The 15,909-nt window shown below is 43.2% G+C and overlaps 1 protein-coding gene across 5 annotated transcripts in view; it reads right to left on the bottom strand.

Moving 5' to 3' along the window:
- UAP1 (UDP-N-acetylglucosamine pyrophosphorylase 1) overlaps nt 1–15,909 on the bottom strand; it is a 53,881-nt gene that overhangs the window by 21,798 nt on the left and 16,174 nt on the right. For 3 of the 5 annotated variants that reach the window (XM_047076511.1, XM_047076510.1, XM_047076509.1), the window contains exons 3-8: nt 13,032–13,236; nt 10,558–10,733; nt 8,560–8,732; nt 3,814–4,007; nt 2,765–2,905; nt 1,466–1,654 (exon numbers count right to left, since the gene is read on the bottom strand). In XM_047076511.1, coding sequence (XP_046932467.1) covers nt 1,466–1,654; nt 2,765–2,905; nt 3,814–4,007; nt 8,560–8,732; nt 10,558–10,733; nt 13,032–13,236 — 1,078 coding nt within the window. Of the gene's footprint in view, nt 1–306; nt 358–1,465; nt 1,655–2,764; nt 2,906–3,813; nt 4,008–8,559; nt 8,733–10,557; nt 10,734–13,031; nt 13,237–15,909 lie in introns of all 5 variants that reach the window. The other 2 variants (XM_047076507.1, XM_047076508.1) reach the window with 2 other exon arrangements.

Here is a 15,909-nt window from a genome sequence, read left to right as displayed (position 1 = left end):
TCCCGGCCTGGAACTTGCCCAAGGCCTTACCCATCACTAGTGGATCTGTCACTACAGACTCAAACATCCACGTCAGATTCTCTAGTAGAGCATGCTCCCCACTGCCAGCATGCACGGAGACTCCGAGTTAGTGTCATCCCGACAGATACCGGCCACCAAGTAAGCGCAGGACACCCCCACCAAAGCTTCAACCATCCACCCGCCCCGGACCACCAAAGGGCAGAGCACTAAAGCTACAAACGCCAGTTAGTATGGAGGGAAGCACAGCCCCGTCACCATGCGCTGCGGGCAGGCTGGGATATTTACTTGAGATTGACATCAGTTGTGATGGTCTCTGACTTCCCATTTGTAGCACTGCTATGTAGGAATAAATAAGCATTAATGGGAATGGAAAACAAATCAAACAGTAACAATGAAGTGGAAATGCAAAATATATTTGACTGAAAGGCATGTCGATGTATGGTAAATTATAAACTTGGCAAAGGAAATCGGAAGGGGTAAAAAAAAAAAACCCAACGGCCAGCGACGAAGCATGAAGGACAACTGACGGGCCACAGAGCAAACCTGTTGACGAGACAGAGCCTGAACGTGGCTCCGGGCTGCGACACAGCCCAGCCCCGGCCCTGCTGGTAAAAGCACGCTCACGGACCAGTCAGCTGGCGGATGTTCTAACGTTCCCCAAGGCATTCTAGCGCTTTTGAGCATGCAGCCGTCTATTTTATCCGTTACGAACATAAATTACACGGCAGCCTGTTTTGTACATAAGTGCACAAATATCAAATGAGTTTGAAGGGGGTAATTCTAGGTGCCAGTGAGGGTTTGATCATAAAATTCAAGAGTTAGCTTAAAATTGCTTTCTCTTAGACTTAAATAGCTAAAAGTGCCTTCTCTTTTCTAACTTTTAAATCCCAAAACATTTCTCAAGTTTGAGTATCAGTGAATGCCAGTGCCACCCCCTTCCTTTCCCGGCGCCTCCCCCAGTGACCATGAAGGAGCTGCGGTCGGAGGGGCAGCGGGCCGACATCTCATAGGTCGCATGTGGGTGGCGGGTCTCTGGCGGGAAGTGGCAGGTGGGGAGTCTCACAGATGGCACAAGTAGTGAGGCCACGGGCACGTGAGTGGCAACAACCAGGGCTCTCACTCTGCGGTGCAGTGTGCCCCCGGCGGGCTTTACCCATATGGCATGCCAACAGGATTCCCTCCTGACCGCCCTTCAGCAAGAGTCATACACGGACATGGTGGACGCGTATCCAAAACGAGAGATTCAGAAGTGATTCCTCTTTAACGGGAAGAAAAGCTATTACTCTCTTTGTAACGGGCAAAAGCCACCATACACTGGGAACTGCCCACATCAATACTATGCTTTTTGAAAAAACATCTAGGAACAGTCAGAGGGAGAGGAGAAAGGTCCAAAGAGACAAAGTCCAGGAAGCGTCCACACACACGAGATCAGACACTGACTTACCGAGGAATGGCTGGGAGGCGAGAGCCGTTTTCGTCTATGAAGTGGCCCCCCGCGTTGAGGACCCAGCAGTGATGAAGGGACAGCAGGGCGTGTCGCGCGGTAGTAGGATTGTCCTTCCCGTTCTGACTGTCCGCGTTCTTCAGCGGGGAAAACTCATCTTCACGTAGTACTTCATACACCACAAACTTCCTGGAGTGGAGCCATACAGGAACCACTTTATCACAAAGTTTAAAACTGCAAACACAGCCGTGATCCGTCTACACAGCTAAGCCCTGGTCCTCAACAGCTGGTCTTAACCTGATTCCAGATGAACACTGAAAGAAATCCTGCTCGTCTCTAGACTAAAGCTGGAATTCTTTTCTCCAATGCAAAAATGAGAAATTATTTTCACCCCAAACTACAAAACACTTCATCTTAAGTCAGAAAGGTCAGAAATCTTAATGCAAAACCCATGAGTATCTGTTCTGGGGGTGGGGAAGGGGGAGGCAAAAAAAGATGCCTTAGAAGCCCACAGGGGAAGATGAATCTTATACAGCTAATTCGTCTTCTGCATTTGTACACTGGCCAAATTCGGAGCCACATACCTCAGCCTCGAATGTGATCTCTGATGGAGAGCTGTAGAATCTGAAGTCATGTTCTCCGAAACACGTACTTATAGGTCAGTAAGACAGCCTACGCACAAACTGGGCCAATTCCCTAGCTCAACCTTTTAGTCTCTTAGCCAAGGTAAGTGACAATTTTAACAAAATTTAACAATTTTGCACGAGAGTCAGACAATGGACTAACGGGTGTAAAGAAAACATACAGGTTGGGGCGCCTGGGTGGCCCAGTCGGCTGAGCGTCCGGCTTCAGCTCAGGTCATGATCTCATGGTTCGCGAGTTCGAGCCCCACGTCGGGCTCTGTGCTGACGGCTCGGAGCCTGCAGTCTGTTTCAGATTCTGTGTCTCCCTCTCTCTCTGACCCTCCCCCGCTCGTGCTCTGTCTCTCTCTCTCTCAAAAATAAATAAACATTAAAATAAAAAAGAAAGAAAGAAAGAAAGAAAGAAAGAAAGAAAGAAAGAAAGAAAGAGAAAGAAAGAAAAAGAAAGAAAGAAAACATACAGGCAACTCAAATCATACTCCCAGGTTGGCGCTTTGAGAGAATGATAATGAGTCTCGACAGGACAATCACAGCCACAATGCCACACCTCACGTACATGCTCCCGACTGTTTGCTGAAAACAGCGTCCTGGCCTAACGGAGTGAAAAGCAACATTTCAAGACCTGTAGCTAATCTTACTGGTGCTGCTGAAAACATACTTTGCAAACTGGAAGATGTCAAAGACGAATTTTTCCATCTTTATTCCATTTGGTTTGTCTGGCTTAATTAACTGCCCCTGGGAATCCACGTAGGGAATCTTCTTTTGAGCCACATGGTGCTGCAACTGAGGTTCATAAATACTGAGTAGGAAAAAAAAAAAAGACATAATCACTTTCCAAAGTTAAAATGCCAGAAAATCCGATAATCACACTCAGGCACAAATGCACCCACAACCTTGCTAAGACTGTCAAAGTGAAGCGCATCTGGGAAGTTTCGGTTCATGTTTAAATATGAAGTGAACAGATTTCCCTATCCACCTCCTTAGTTTTAAAAGAATCCAGTAACGATCTCCACGTTAAAGAGCACACACCACAGCTCACACCAATGTCTCTCCCAGTTTCCATGTCTTCCAAAAAAGGTTCTGTTCTTTGCCCCAACTTTCCCAACCGAGAGCCCCTGAGGTGTGGAATGGGAAGATGAGGATCGACAGTTGTTATGGACAAATCAACTAACACAGCTACAAAGCGCAGAGTGGAACGGGAGATATTACGGAACTGGAGTCGATACCCTAGAGTAAAGCTCAGGAACTTTTTGAGAAGTAAACGATCATCATGAATGTCTAAAAGCTATCACATGAAGCAGACAGTGAGAAGGTCCTTCCCTTAACAGACCGATGGATTAAAGAAGCTTCTGATGTTATGCTTTTATCCCACCACGCTGATTTCCACCCAGGTCTCCGGTTCTTTTCCCTACTGGTTCCTGAATGCTAGTCTGGGAGCCAGCTAAAATTGGGCGGGCAGCTTTTCAACGCTAGATGACCTGCGTCCACCAGCAGGAATTCTGAGGCCCTAGACGCAGGGCAGACAGGCTCCTAGAGATGTGCACCCTATCATGTGAAAACAACAACAATGTGAGATATATTTCCACTTGATGAGGGTGATCTTCAGGGGAGAAGATGAATTCCACAGAATAAGGACTTGGGGTGTCTTCCTCCTTCTCAAGTGACTTAGTTCCTGAGAAATGACAGAAGAATCTATCTTGCTCATACTTGACAACATCTCTCAGAAACGGGACAGTGAAGAAGTGGTTGGCAATGTTCCCCGCGTTGAACAGCAGTCGCCCGTCCGAGCTTCGTTTCTGAGCTGTGGCCAGGGAGATCTCACTATATTCCACCACCTGATAGACCCCGTCCACTCGGCAAACCACTCCCACGGGCTCCGTAGGGTTCGTTTTCTCTACCACCTGCCAAAGGAAGACAGCAGCAGGAAAAGAAATATAATCAAATGCGACATTGGAGATTTGCCACTTTCAAAAGCCACATCTACAGTTTTGCTTATATTGTCTTTAAGGCATTAAGTCAAAAGGAACTTCTAACTGCAGACCACCACCTACCCATCTTTATATTCTTTGACAGACTACTGTCCAACTGGAAATGAAGTAAATTATCTCCTTCCTGTTTATCACCTAACTAAACCATGGAATAGAAATGCCGTCACACACACAGAGCCCAGAGGAAATCACATTTGACTGGGAATAATTAAATGAGGAGTCTACTTCCCCGCAAATACCTTATTTTAATTAATTTACCCTTAACGACACTCAACGGTTGAGAATAAATGAAATGAAATTTCTCTGGGATTCATTAATACAAACGTAAGGCATTTGGTCTCTCATTTGGTATTGCCTGAATCATTATTTCATTTGAAAATGGTGCTTCTTTTGTTTTCATTCATGAATACAGCATGTTCCTTGTTTTTCCAGGAGTTGGCGAGGAGGTCGGGGGCGTCAAGGCAGGCAGGTCACTGGGATCTGGCTCCAACTTCAATCAGAAAAGCCTGCCCAATACTTATCTGTTTTGCATGTTAGACTTTGAAGTTGATTCTATGCTTTAAAGAAAGTTTGAAAACCAGTGACTTGATCATCTATCAATGGCTCTAGGCTGGGGGGAGCTGAGAGAAAGGTGTATACCTGAATCACAGGGAAATGTAGAATATGTAATTTAAGAAGAAAAAAAAAAAAGCCTCACAAGTGATTCTGATACCCCACCACCCTAATCCAACACATCACTGGCCTAAATGAAATGTTCAGAAGAAAATTACGTTAAGCACTGTGTGAGATGCGCTAAAATAAAATCAAGATTCAGATGAGATGAATACCCGACAGAAGATTCAAACAACGGGAAGGTTTTAAAGATACTGCTGTCTGCCCTGTTCAACTAGCAATCCAGCATGCTTTGGAGTAGTTTGAAAAATCTGTCCCCAAACTAAAAAGTCTATCCTAAGCATACATGAAATCCACATCAATAAAGTTAAAACTTTTCCTCCGCAATTGATTTCTTAAAATAAGCCCGGCCAGCGGCAGTCTCCTCCAGACAACTAAAGCCACCATTGAGGACTTCGTTTACACAGCAATTACAGCGACAGGCGCAGAGTCTAGCTCGGTGAGGCAGGGCTACCGGGCACGGAAGTCCGCTGTGTGGTTTCACTGTTTGCCACCCTGAAAGGAGCACACTGTTCAATTTTCTACCAAGGAAGTGGATTACACTGGGGGGAAACATACAACAAAATGATTTCCATCAATCACAGGCCTATGTGCAATTCTAATCTATCAACCCCTCACCCTCACCACCTCCACAGTTGGGGGTCTCACTAGACACGTAATTTGGAATAGAGCCCTCTCGTTCCCATTTAAACCTACACACACACACACACACACACACACACACACACACACACACAATTTTCCAGTCACCTCTGTGTGCCCCTACTCCGACCAGCCATAGAGAACAAACCTGAGCACATTCACACTTTACGGTTCCCAAGCGTTATGTCAGTGAAAGATGTACTTCTATGACAACTCTTGACCCTCCAAATATTACAAAAGTCTAGATTACAGAAGAATGCATTTGCAAACTGCGTAAACAGAAGGTCAGTTTCCATTACACAGAAAGTTATACAGCACAAAATTAAGAAGTTTGCTTGACTTTCTCCAAGGGAAATCCTGAAAAGCTGAGTTTGAAGTACCACTCCAAGCTCCAAGTTCAAGCTCAAAGCTCAAGCGACTGCTCTACAGAGTGACGACCTCCAGTTAACAATGGTTCCTGCCCTGTTAGCGCTGGGCTTCTGCAAACCACCGCTCTGAGTCTTTTCTCAAGGTTCTCACTCCATGAAGAATACTGAATTCCTGAATTCACAAAGACGGGAGCCTTTTAAAGAAGTAATGAAAAGAATTCCACTACCACACTATGAATAACTCCCTAATTCAGATGTTCGTAAAAATATATCTCGACATCTTGGTTTTCAATTAAAACAAAAAGGGTGGGAGGGCAGATTACATAAAGGCTTTCTGCCATTTCTAAAAGTTTTTAACATACACCCAGTCTTACCGCAATTTGACAACGGAGTAGTCCATCTGACTACGTAGTCACTCACTGAGTGACTTCTGCATTATGTTCCAGACACAGAACTAAGCAGGAGGACTGAGAGTCCTGGAGAACCCACAGGTGGTGGTGAAGAGGGACAGGTTACACCTGTATCTCTGTGTGACCAGTATACTCACAAATAGTAGTACATCTAATTTCAAGGTTTTTAAGCTGTCGGCAAAAACGTAATCACTCCAAAGAGTTTGGTTTTATAATGTGATAGTATACTACAACTAGGAGTTGGGGAATGTGAATTCTAATCCTGTTTCTGTGAATGGGGATGAATGACCTTGAGCCTGGAGCTCACTTAGAACTGGGCCTCAGAGTGCTCGTTTCTGAGATCAAAGGGGCTGATGAGATGATCTCTGAGGTTCTTTCCAGGTTCACCACTCGGATTGTATAGAATTTAAATTGACCTGAAGCCCAGAGCAGCAAAATTAAAGTTTCTGTTTTAGAAGGAAGAGTGACACCAAGCGGAGCAAAGTCAGAAATACAGTCTAGTTTTTTTTTTTGTTTGTTTTGTTTTTTAAGGCTCAGCTACTTAAAATGCCCTGTTCCTATTATAATTTAATAACCATTTACAATACAGTGCAGATACTCATACAGTATTAAAACAGAGAGAGGTCTTAAATAACAGAACCAACTTTCTATTTTCAGAGTCTAGAAGAGTCTTACTGGGGTCTACCAGCTTAATTTCTCTAAACCCGCACTGGTAAATTTAAAACTTCAGCTTTTATGGCTTTGCATTAGATTTACAGATTAATTTTAAGAGAAATGACATCTTTATAATAGAAAATATCTCAAACCAAGGCTAAGATATGCTTTTTATGGTATGCTTTTTAAATCCAAATATTTCAAATTTATATCTAGTCTAATCTGTTTGTGTCAGAAGCCTGTATTATATAGCTTTTGCTTTTGGCAGAAAGGTCTTCCCTTCATGTCAGTATTTTTTTCTTCTAACATTTTTATGGGTTTTTTTTATATTTAACTTTGTAATCCATTTGAAACTGATTTTGGTATGAGCTTTGAGGATGAGATTTTACTTTATTTTCAGCCAGTTATCTCATTCGTTTCCCCCACCGATCTGAAATGCCATGTGTTTACATACAGCGTTCTTACGTGTACATGGATTGATTTCTGACTGCTCTATTCTGTTCCATCAATCCGTCATTCTACTCTGGTTTCAGGACTCTTTTTTTTATGTACAACCCATTTTAATACCTGGTAGACTGTCTCCAACCCTCCTGCCTCCTTCTCACCTTCTCTCAGCATTTTCCTGGCCATATTTACATGTTTTTTCTAAAGTTTACGATCATTTTGTTAAGTGTCCCCCAAATAGTCTCACTGGGACTTTGACCAAAATTGTGTTATACTTTAATTTGGTGAGAACTGATACTTTTACAGATTTCCAGAAAACAAGTATTGGTATTAATATTTTTAAATCTTTCGCAGTGTTTTCATGTTCTCTATTTTTTCCTAGAAACACGACACGTTTTGTTCACTGCCACATAGGCATGCCTCCTATATCATCATCTGTGCAACTAAAACAATGTTGAAAAGCAAATGGCAAGACCAGTCTTGTCACATGGCGATACAGACCTCCCCGCTTTTTCCCACCCACCCCGTCTATCTTAATATTAGTGTGTTATGTTGATGGCTGTCAAGCAGTTAACAATCTCCTTCATTGCCCTTCTCTGCACATTTCCATCTTAATCATAAGATTACCACGAGGTAGCTTGTCAAATGCCTTGCTGAAATCTACATCTGCTATTCCCACCATACTTCCCTTCCTCCTACTCCAGCAACTTTGTCACTGGAAGAAAGTAGGTTAATCTGATCAAATACAACTTGATATTTTTTTAACTTTTTTTAATGTTTATTTCTGAGAGAAAGAGAGAGAGAGAGAGAGAGAGAGAGAGAGAGAGAGAGAAGGTACAAGTAGGGGAGGGGCAGAGAGAGAAGGAGACAAAGAATCAGAAGCAGGCTCCAAGCTCTGAGCTGGCAGCACAGAGCCCGACACGGGGCTCAAACCCACGAAGTGCAAGATCATGACCTGAGCCGAAGTTGGACACTTAACTGACTGAGCCACCCAGGCGCCCCAAACACAGCTTGATATTAACGAATCCATCCCAGGCCTAGTGATGATCATTCACTTTCCCAGTACTTAACAAATCATCCACACACAAGCACAGAACATTATTTCTAGAATCAAAAGCTGCCAATTTAAGAGAAAAAGTAGGTGGGGGATAATTTAGTTACTGGAGAGAGAGAAAATATTCCAATCACCCTAATAATTCTAGTTTGAGTCCTGGAATATACATTCTGACAGAGCAAATCCACCTCGAGCCTTGCTACGGTTAGGAAAGGTGTTACCTTTGCACCACAATCTGCTCCTTTCTGGATGCAGAAGCCAATGAACCGGGGGTCTGCCACTTTCACTAGGATGTTGTCAACACAGTAGACGTGAATGCTCCAAATGCCTCTCTGTTCCATGTCCTCCACGATATTCTGGGCTGCAAGCGCCCGATAAAGACCACCATTCCCATCTGGGAAATAAAAGAGCCCATTAGTAGCACACCAAAACCCATTCAGAAGGTACCCCCAAACTGTTAGCTGGGTTAATGCTGTCAAACTGGGGTGAAGAGCTCTGAAAAGCAGTTTTACATCACAGTGTCAAGAAAAGTAAGTATCCATAAGGAAGAATGGGGGTGTCAAAATATTAGACTACATGACTGTGAAAGTAATTTAGCAGAACTGAGAGAATAACATTAATGCAGGGCCAGGCAACCCAAAGACCATACTGCTCTTTTTAACTCAGCCCTTTTAACCATTTAGCCCATAATACATTGGGAAATATAAAATTATTTATCAAGTAATGATTATTTCATAACATTTCAAGCGTTGCTAATATTTGTACGATTCAAGTTAGCTCTGTGTTTACAGCGCCATCACTGACAATTTCCCCCATCTCAAAAATAAAAATACATGAGCATATTATACCAAATAACTCATTAGGAAACCAGGTTAATATGAAGGTCAGATTTAAAATAAATATAGGTAAAAGCCTCTTCTTTCACATCTATTTTTAGTGCTGCTTTAATGTACTTCTTCCATCAACACTCGCAGCCTCAGCTTGAAAAACGGACAACTTTGGGGCACCTGGGTGGTTCAGTCAGTTAAGCGTCCAACTTCGGCTCAGGTCGTGATCTCGTGGTTTGTGGGTTCGAGCCCCGCGTCAGGCTCTGTGCTGACCACTCAGAGCCTGGAGCCTGCTCTGGATTCTATGTCTCCCTCTCTCTCTGCCCCTCCCCTGCTCTTTCTCTCTCTCTCAAAAATAAATAAACATTAAAAAAAAATTTTTTTTAATTGGACTTCACAAAAATAAAGCTAAAAATAAAGTGTTCCATAATTAAGAAGGAAAGAAAGCATTAAGATGACACAAAAGCCTATAACTGGAGACTACCACCGTTAACACTATTATTTGTCCCCTTTCAGCCTTTCCTCCAAGCAAAGATTCACATAGATATGAATCTGTCCACACGGTTATTTTTCTAGTGGGGATCACAGTCAGGGTCGCTACATGTGTCTACACTGGCAGCGTGCCGACGGGTCTAGGATCCTCTAGCAGGCTGCAGCGGGCACACGCCACCTGCAGGTGCTCAGAGCGGTGGCCCAGCCATACTGGGCGTGCAGCGTCACGCTTCCCATCGAAAGTTAACCTGAAACTACTTCTCTGTGTCATTTAGGTCTCCACAGTTGTTTTAGGACAGTTTGAGAACCATTACTATCGATAAACTACAATTTAACCTCTTATTTATGAAACAGCAAACGGTTCCCAATCTTTCACTATGAGAAGTAATGTAGCCACAAACTCTGCTGATGTAAAACTTACTGGGTAAAGACACCGAGTACCCCACACACTGCCCAAGTTGCTCTCGCGGGCAGACGTTCACACTGTGAAAGTGTACCATGTCACCCGCTGGTATTTTCAGTTTTTTTAAATCATTACCAAATGGGGATACAATTTTAAATATGAATTAAACATTGATTTTTTAAATCCAAATCACTGGGGTGCCTGGGTGGCTCAGTCGGTTAAGCATCCGACTTCAGCTCAGGTCATGATTTCATGGTCCATGGGTTCGAGCCCCACATCGGGCTCTGTGTTGACAGCTCAGAACCTGGAGCCTGCTTCGGATTCTGTGTCTCCCTCTCTCTCTGCCCCTCCCCCACTCATGCTCACATGCGCGCGCACTCTCTCTCTCTCAAAAATGAATACACGTTTTAAAAAATTTGTTTAAAAGAAGAAAACCAAATGGAAGGACTTATGTTACTACCATTTCTAGTCACCCTTAAGTAAGCATGCTTACAAACCTGGAGCCATAGAAACCTTGTTCTTGTCTTCCAAAATAATCTTCCCATCAAAACTCATAGCAGGGAGCATTCCCTGCTGAAAAAAGATTACATTCTCTTTTTTCAAACCAAAGTACTTGTGCTTGGTGAAGAATTCCTTTGTAGATTCCATTGTTCTGCCACTGGTCATTATATACCTTTCAAGAGAAAAGTAGACCTTCTAAGCCATAGGGTCATGTGAATCAGGGCACAATTCAATCTTGTCTATTTTCTAAGCTAAAAAAAAAAAAAAAAAAAAATCACTGAGCACACTGCCTCTTTGTTCTGACCTCCTTCATCCTCTTCCTGGATAAGGGAGCATTAGCGGCTACCCATGGGGAATTTCTTCCAGTAATTTCATCAACCTTTACATGTAAAATACGTCTATGTGACAATATGACACGTACCTCCTGCAACAGAGAGCCTGTAACTGGTTTAAATAAACATTTTAGAACTGTGAAAGGTGTATTCTAAATTTAAAACTCCTATTGTAAATAAATAGGGAGAAAAGGGTAAATGTAATACAGTGTAATGATCTCTTTTGGTTCTTTTTACTAAAGTTTTGAAATGTAATCTGGGCTCTGCTCACCCTCCATTTAAAATCATAAAAGTGTAATTATACTCTCTGTTTTCACAAAAATCCAACCCCCACTAGTATGGCAAAGGAGAAAAAAACCCTATCTAAAACCACAATTAGTGACTATAGTAGCTCCTGCCCTTACTAGAATGTAAACCACATACATATGAGGAGGGATTTTTGTCCGTTTTGGTTGCTGATCTATCCCCAGTACCTAGAAGGAGGTATGCAGTATCTGTTGAATCAATAAAGAAAATGGTATAATTTCCCACCATACTAGGTATCTGTCTACTTAACAAATTATCCTGGGTATTTTGAACTTTGACTACAAAGAGGTGGCTAAATCACTCTGCAGCAGAAAAGTACAGAGATCCTGAGCTGTGAGGAAGAAGAGGGAAGAAAATCCAACATGATGGCGGGAACCAGGGCCTTAAACAGAATACCGGCCACTCAGAACACAGACGTCCCGCAAAACCCCCCGAAGGAATCAAGATGAAATAAACAGTTTATGGCCAATACTCATCTTGAGAAGAGCTAGCAAAGCTGGGAAATTTACCAACAGCCTATTTTTAAAGGCATCACAGAGCTACAGAAGCAACATGGATGGGAACTAAAATTCCAGACAGTGAGAATCTTTCCAAGAGGGGCTAAGGATACGCAGCTGCTGCCTTTTCCTGGGGGTATTTGCCGACTTGGGATACAGGCTAGTGGTAGGAACTCCAGCTTGGACCAGGCGGAAGGAGAGAGAAACCAACAGAGCTTTGGTCGGGTCACATGGGGCTAAAATAACAAGATCAGGGACTTGAGGGATCTCAAACACACAGCTGGTTTCCCCCTCAAAATGTATTTCCAAAGCTGCTCTGGGAAAGAGATTTAAGAGCCAAATCAAAAACTTTTACAAAGCAGAGCAGAATTTCCCATAGTCTCTTGGTGCTCAGGACACCGACACTGGCCAGGGTGAGCCCTAGAGCACAGCTTGCCAGCAGGCCCTGGGGATCCAGCGTGGCCCCCAGCAGAGAAATCAGTGGGGCTTTCAGCTGGTGTTGTGTGGGAAGGGTGGGCTGTGGGGAGAGCGAGATAGCCTGGTACTTAAGGATAGGGGTTTCTAGACTGTGAGAACTCCTGGAGTGCCCAGAGCAGCGACTAAAAATAGACTCGTATCACATCATCATGAAATTTCAGATGCCATAGATAAGAAGAGACCTTAGATGCTGGCCGGGGGGTGTGTGCAGGGAGAGACCGGGAAACAGAATGGCAATGGACCTGTCAACAACAATGATGGAAACAACAGAGCAAGACCTTCAAATTTCAGAGGGAAACGGATTTTCAATTAGAAATTTATACATAGCGGGGCACCTGGGTGGCTCAGTCATTTAAGCATCTGACTTTGGGCCAGGTCATGATCTTACGGTTCGTGGGTTCGAGCCCCGCATCGGGCTCTGTGCTGCCGGCTCAGAGCCTGGAGCCTGCTTCCGATTCTGTGTCTCCCTCTCTCTCTGCCCCTCCCTTGCTCGTGCTCACTCTCTCTTGCTCTCTCTCACACACACAAAATAAATTAAAAAAATTTCTTTAAAGAAATTTATAGTCAAACTACCAATCAGTATCAAGTTTCTTTTTCTACACTGAGAAAACCCAATGAGTCCCCAGAGGTACTCAGGTAGGGATGTAAAAGTCGGAGATGAATATATGCTGTGCATTAAGGCTACAGTGATCATCTATCTAGTTATACTACAGATTACTTTTAGACAGTAAATTACAGCTCCTGGGAAAACCATTAGTAACAGGAAACATGTCTGCTTATGAATAAAGTCTACATGTATTTTGAATACCATAGACCGATATATGTTCACACACTCTCCCTTAATGAGGCATATCTTACCATGGAATGATACATTTGCTGCCATGGTATTTTTCAGCTAACTGTTGAAGCTTCAGGATACGCTCCGCCTGAATCTGAAAAAGCGTCTTGTGAGACGGCAAACCAACATCATACATTCCCTTGGGATATGCAACACCAAGTCTCGTCCCCTGCCCGCCAGCTAGAAGGAGAACTGCCACTTTGTTCTGAGAAATCTGGAAAAGTCCTGGAAAAGAAAACACTTGTATCACAAAACCTCCATAATTCAGCATTTAGGATTTCTCATATAAAAAGTAGCAGCAAAGAATCACCCTATTTGCCTAAGGCAAAAAGAACAAGAAATAATCATCAATGACTATAGCTATCTTAGTAATGAAAACATTTTTACTATTAAAAAATTGTATAACTCAGGGGGCACCTGGGTGGCTCAGGTCATGATCTCACAGTTCATGAGTTCGAGCTCCGCGTCGGGCTCTGTGCTGACAGCTCAGAGCCTGGAGCCTGCTTCGGATTCCGCGTCTCCCTCTTCTCTGCCCCTCCCCCACTCACACTCTGTCTCTCTCAAAAATAAATATACATAAAAAAAATTTTTTTTTTTAATTATAGAACTCAACCAGACACCAAATAATGAATAATATGCTTTAATGAGTTAAAAACTTTTTTCCCAGTAACATCACAAGGCAAAGCCCAACAGAAGGTCTTACAAGTACCTGACCGCTTATTCGATGTGGCAAGTCAAGAAAAAGGATGAAAGAAGATACCCAGGCTTCAGGATAAATGATGATGGTACTAAATTACCTCCAGCCCTATAAATCGATCAGTAATAAACAATTAACTCATCAATGAGCATGCAAACTTACCAGACACACCAACCTCCAGTAAATGTACAGAAAAGAAACGCACAGGAAAGCAAGGCAGTATGGTGGTGAAGAAGGCAGGACACCTGGGTTTGCAACCTAACTCAACTGAAAAAGCTTAGAGGATCTGGCTGCAAAAAGGCAGCAGGAGGCTCTGGGGGGTGATGAAAATGTTCTATATCTTGACTGGGGTGGAGGTTACATGAGTGTATAAATACGGCAAAAGCTCCTAAAACTAGTGCATTTGATTGTATGTAATTATTCATTAACAGAATGGATTAAGATGCACCCGTGTTGGAGGATTTTTAAGGGCCATCCACACCAGCTCACAAGAATGTGAAACTCAGAGTCTTTCTGTTGATGATTTAGCTCTGTTGCCTGCAAGCCTGTCAGTCTTCATCAGCTGAATACTCAGCAGTAGGTAAGAACCAAACATAACACCTGGATAAGAATATTATTCTCTGAATTAAAGTAATTCAAGATGGATTTAAGATCCAAATGCAAACACATAAAACTGTAAATGTTACTAACCACAGAGGCTCTCGGTTTGAATTTAAAACAAAAAAACCAAAAACAAAATCTTGCCCTCTGTGGTTTCTAAGAGCCATCTCATTATGCGAAGCCCAGACCAGGTCAGCATCACAAGGCAAAGGAGCTCGTGGGGAGAGGCAACACAGAAGCTGGGTCTCTGGGAAGCGAGAAAAGCCGGAAAATGCCAGAGGAGATAAAGCAATGGTTGATGGGTTTTGTTCTTGTTTTCTGAATCTCACACTTGCCTTAAAATCCTCAGACCTGTGCACGAAGCTTGTCACTACCCAGAACTGCACACCGGCCCAGAGAGAGCAGTGGTAGCCAGCATCATTATTTTTATATCCCTAGTGACGCAGGTTTGTCTGATTCACCAACTTTGTCTTTACGTTTTTGATGTATTAATGAGGCCTTCCGAAAGCTAATATGCTAGTATATCAAGAACGTAAAGAAATATTCTAAACAAATCCACTGTAAAATCCAAACTTTCCCCAGTCCTAATTCTACAAACTATCTTCAGTAGGAAATACGTATAACCTAAGGATAGGATACAGCAACTATCCAGCTATCAAAAAACTTAAAAGGACATTGGATATCCCCATAATTTTCACTTCTGATGTGAAGCTAACCTCAGCTACCCAAGACCTAATTTTCTCTCTTGCTTCCTTGCCCAGAGACAGAACTTTTTTTTTTTTTTTTAATGTTTACTTTTGAGAAAGACGGAGACAGAGCACAAACAGGGGAGGGGCAGAGAGAGAGGGAGACACAGAATCTGAAGCAGGCTCCAAGCTGTCAGCACAGAGCCAGATGTGGGGCTCCAACTCACGAACCTGGAGATCATGACCTGAACCAAAGTCGGAGGGGCCGACTAAGCCACCCAGGCGCCCCCAGAACTGTCTTTTTATACTCTCCATGGCATTTCATTGTACCCTATCAGAGTCTGATAATAAGATCTGGAGTAACATGAGACCCTAACTAGTAACCGTAATCGAAGAGGTAGGTCTAATTTCCCCCACGTCAGAGATAACAGGCTCAGAAAAATTAAAGGTCTTGCCCAAGGTCACAACACTAGGAAAGCTGAATAAGGCTTGGAACCTCACCCCAGGCCTATTCGCCACGCACTACACTGCCCCCAGCCTCTCTCTTCACACCCAAACACTGAACAGATAGATACATTACAGCGCCGTAATTTTTAGGGTGTAAACTTCCCTTCCTATCTCTTTCTCGCCCTTCTCTTTTCCACTGAATTCATGAGAAGTGCTACTTTTTTTTTTTTTTTTAATCTCTCTTACCTACCACCCCACAAGGAAAAACCGCAGGGTCGAGCCCCACATTCTCCAAAATTTGCCAAACACTGACATCTCTAACAGCATCCCACATCTGTGTCCCCCTGAAGCAAGCACCACAGCCCCCAATGTAACAAAGACTGAGATGAAGTGAAGCATTCTGAAGGGAGCAGGGACAACACAAGGCAGGTTTGAAAACGGTTTTACATTTGGTTATTCCCTGAGCTA

This window comes from Lynx rufus, unplaced genomic scaffold (genome assembly GCF_022079265.1).
Source record: "Lynx rufus isolate CCGP_SWC_20201006 ecotype Redwood Valley unplaced genomic scaffold, mLynRuf1.p SCAF_15, whole genome shotgun sequence".
Classification (NCBI taxonomy): Eukaryota; Metazoa; Chordata; class Mammalia; order Carnivora; family Felidae; genus Lynx; species Lynx rufus.
This window is presented reverse-complemented; position numbering and strand designations above follow the sequence as displayed.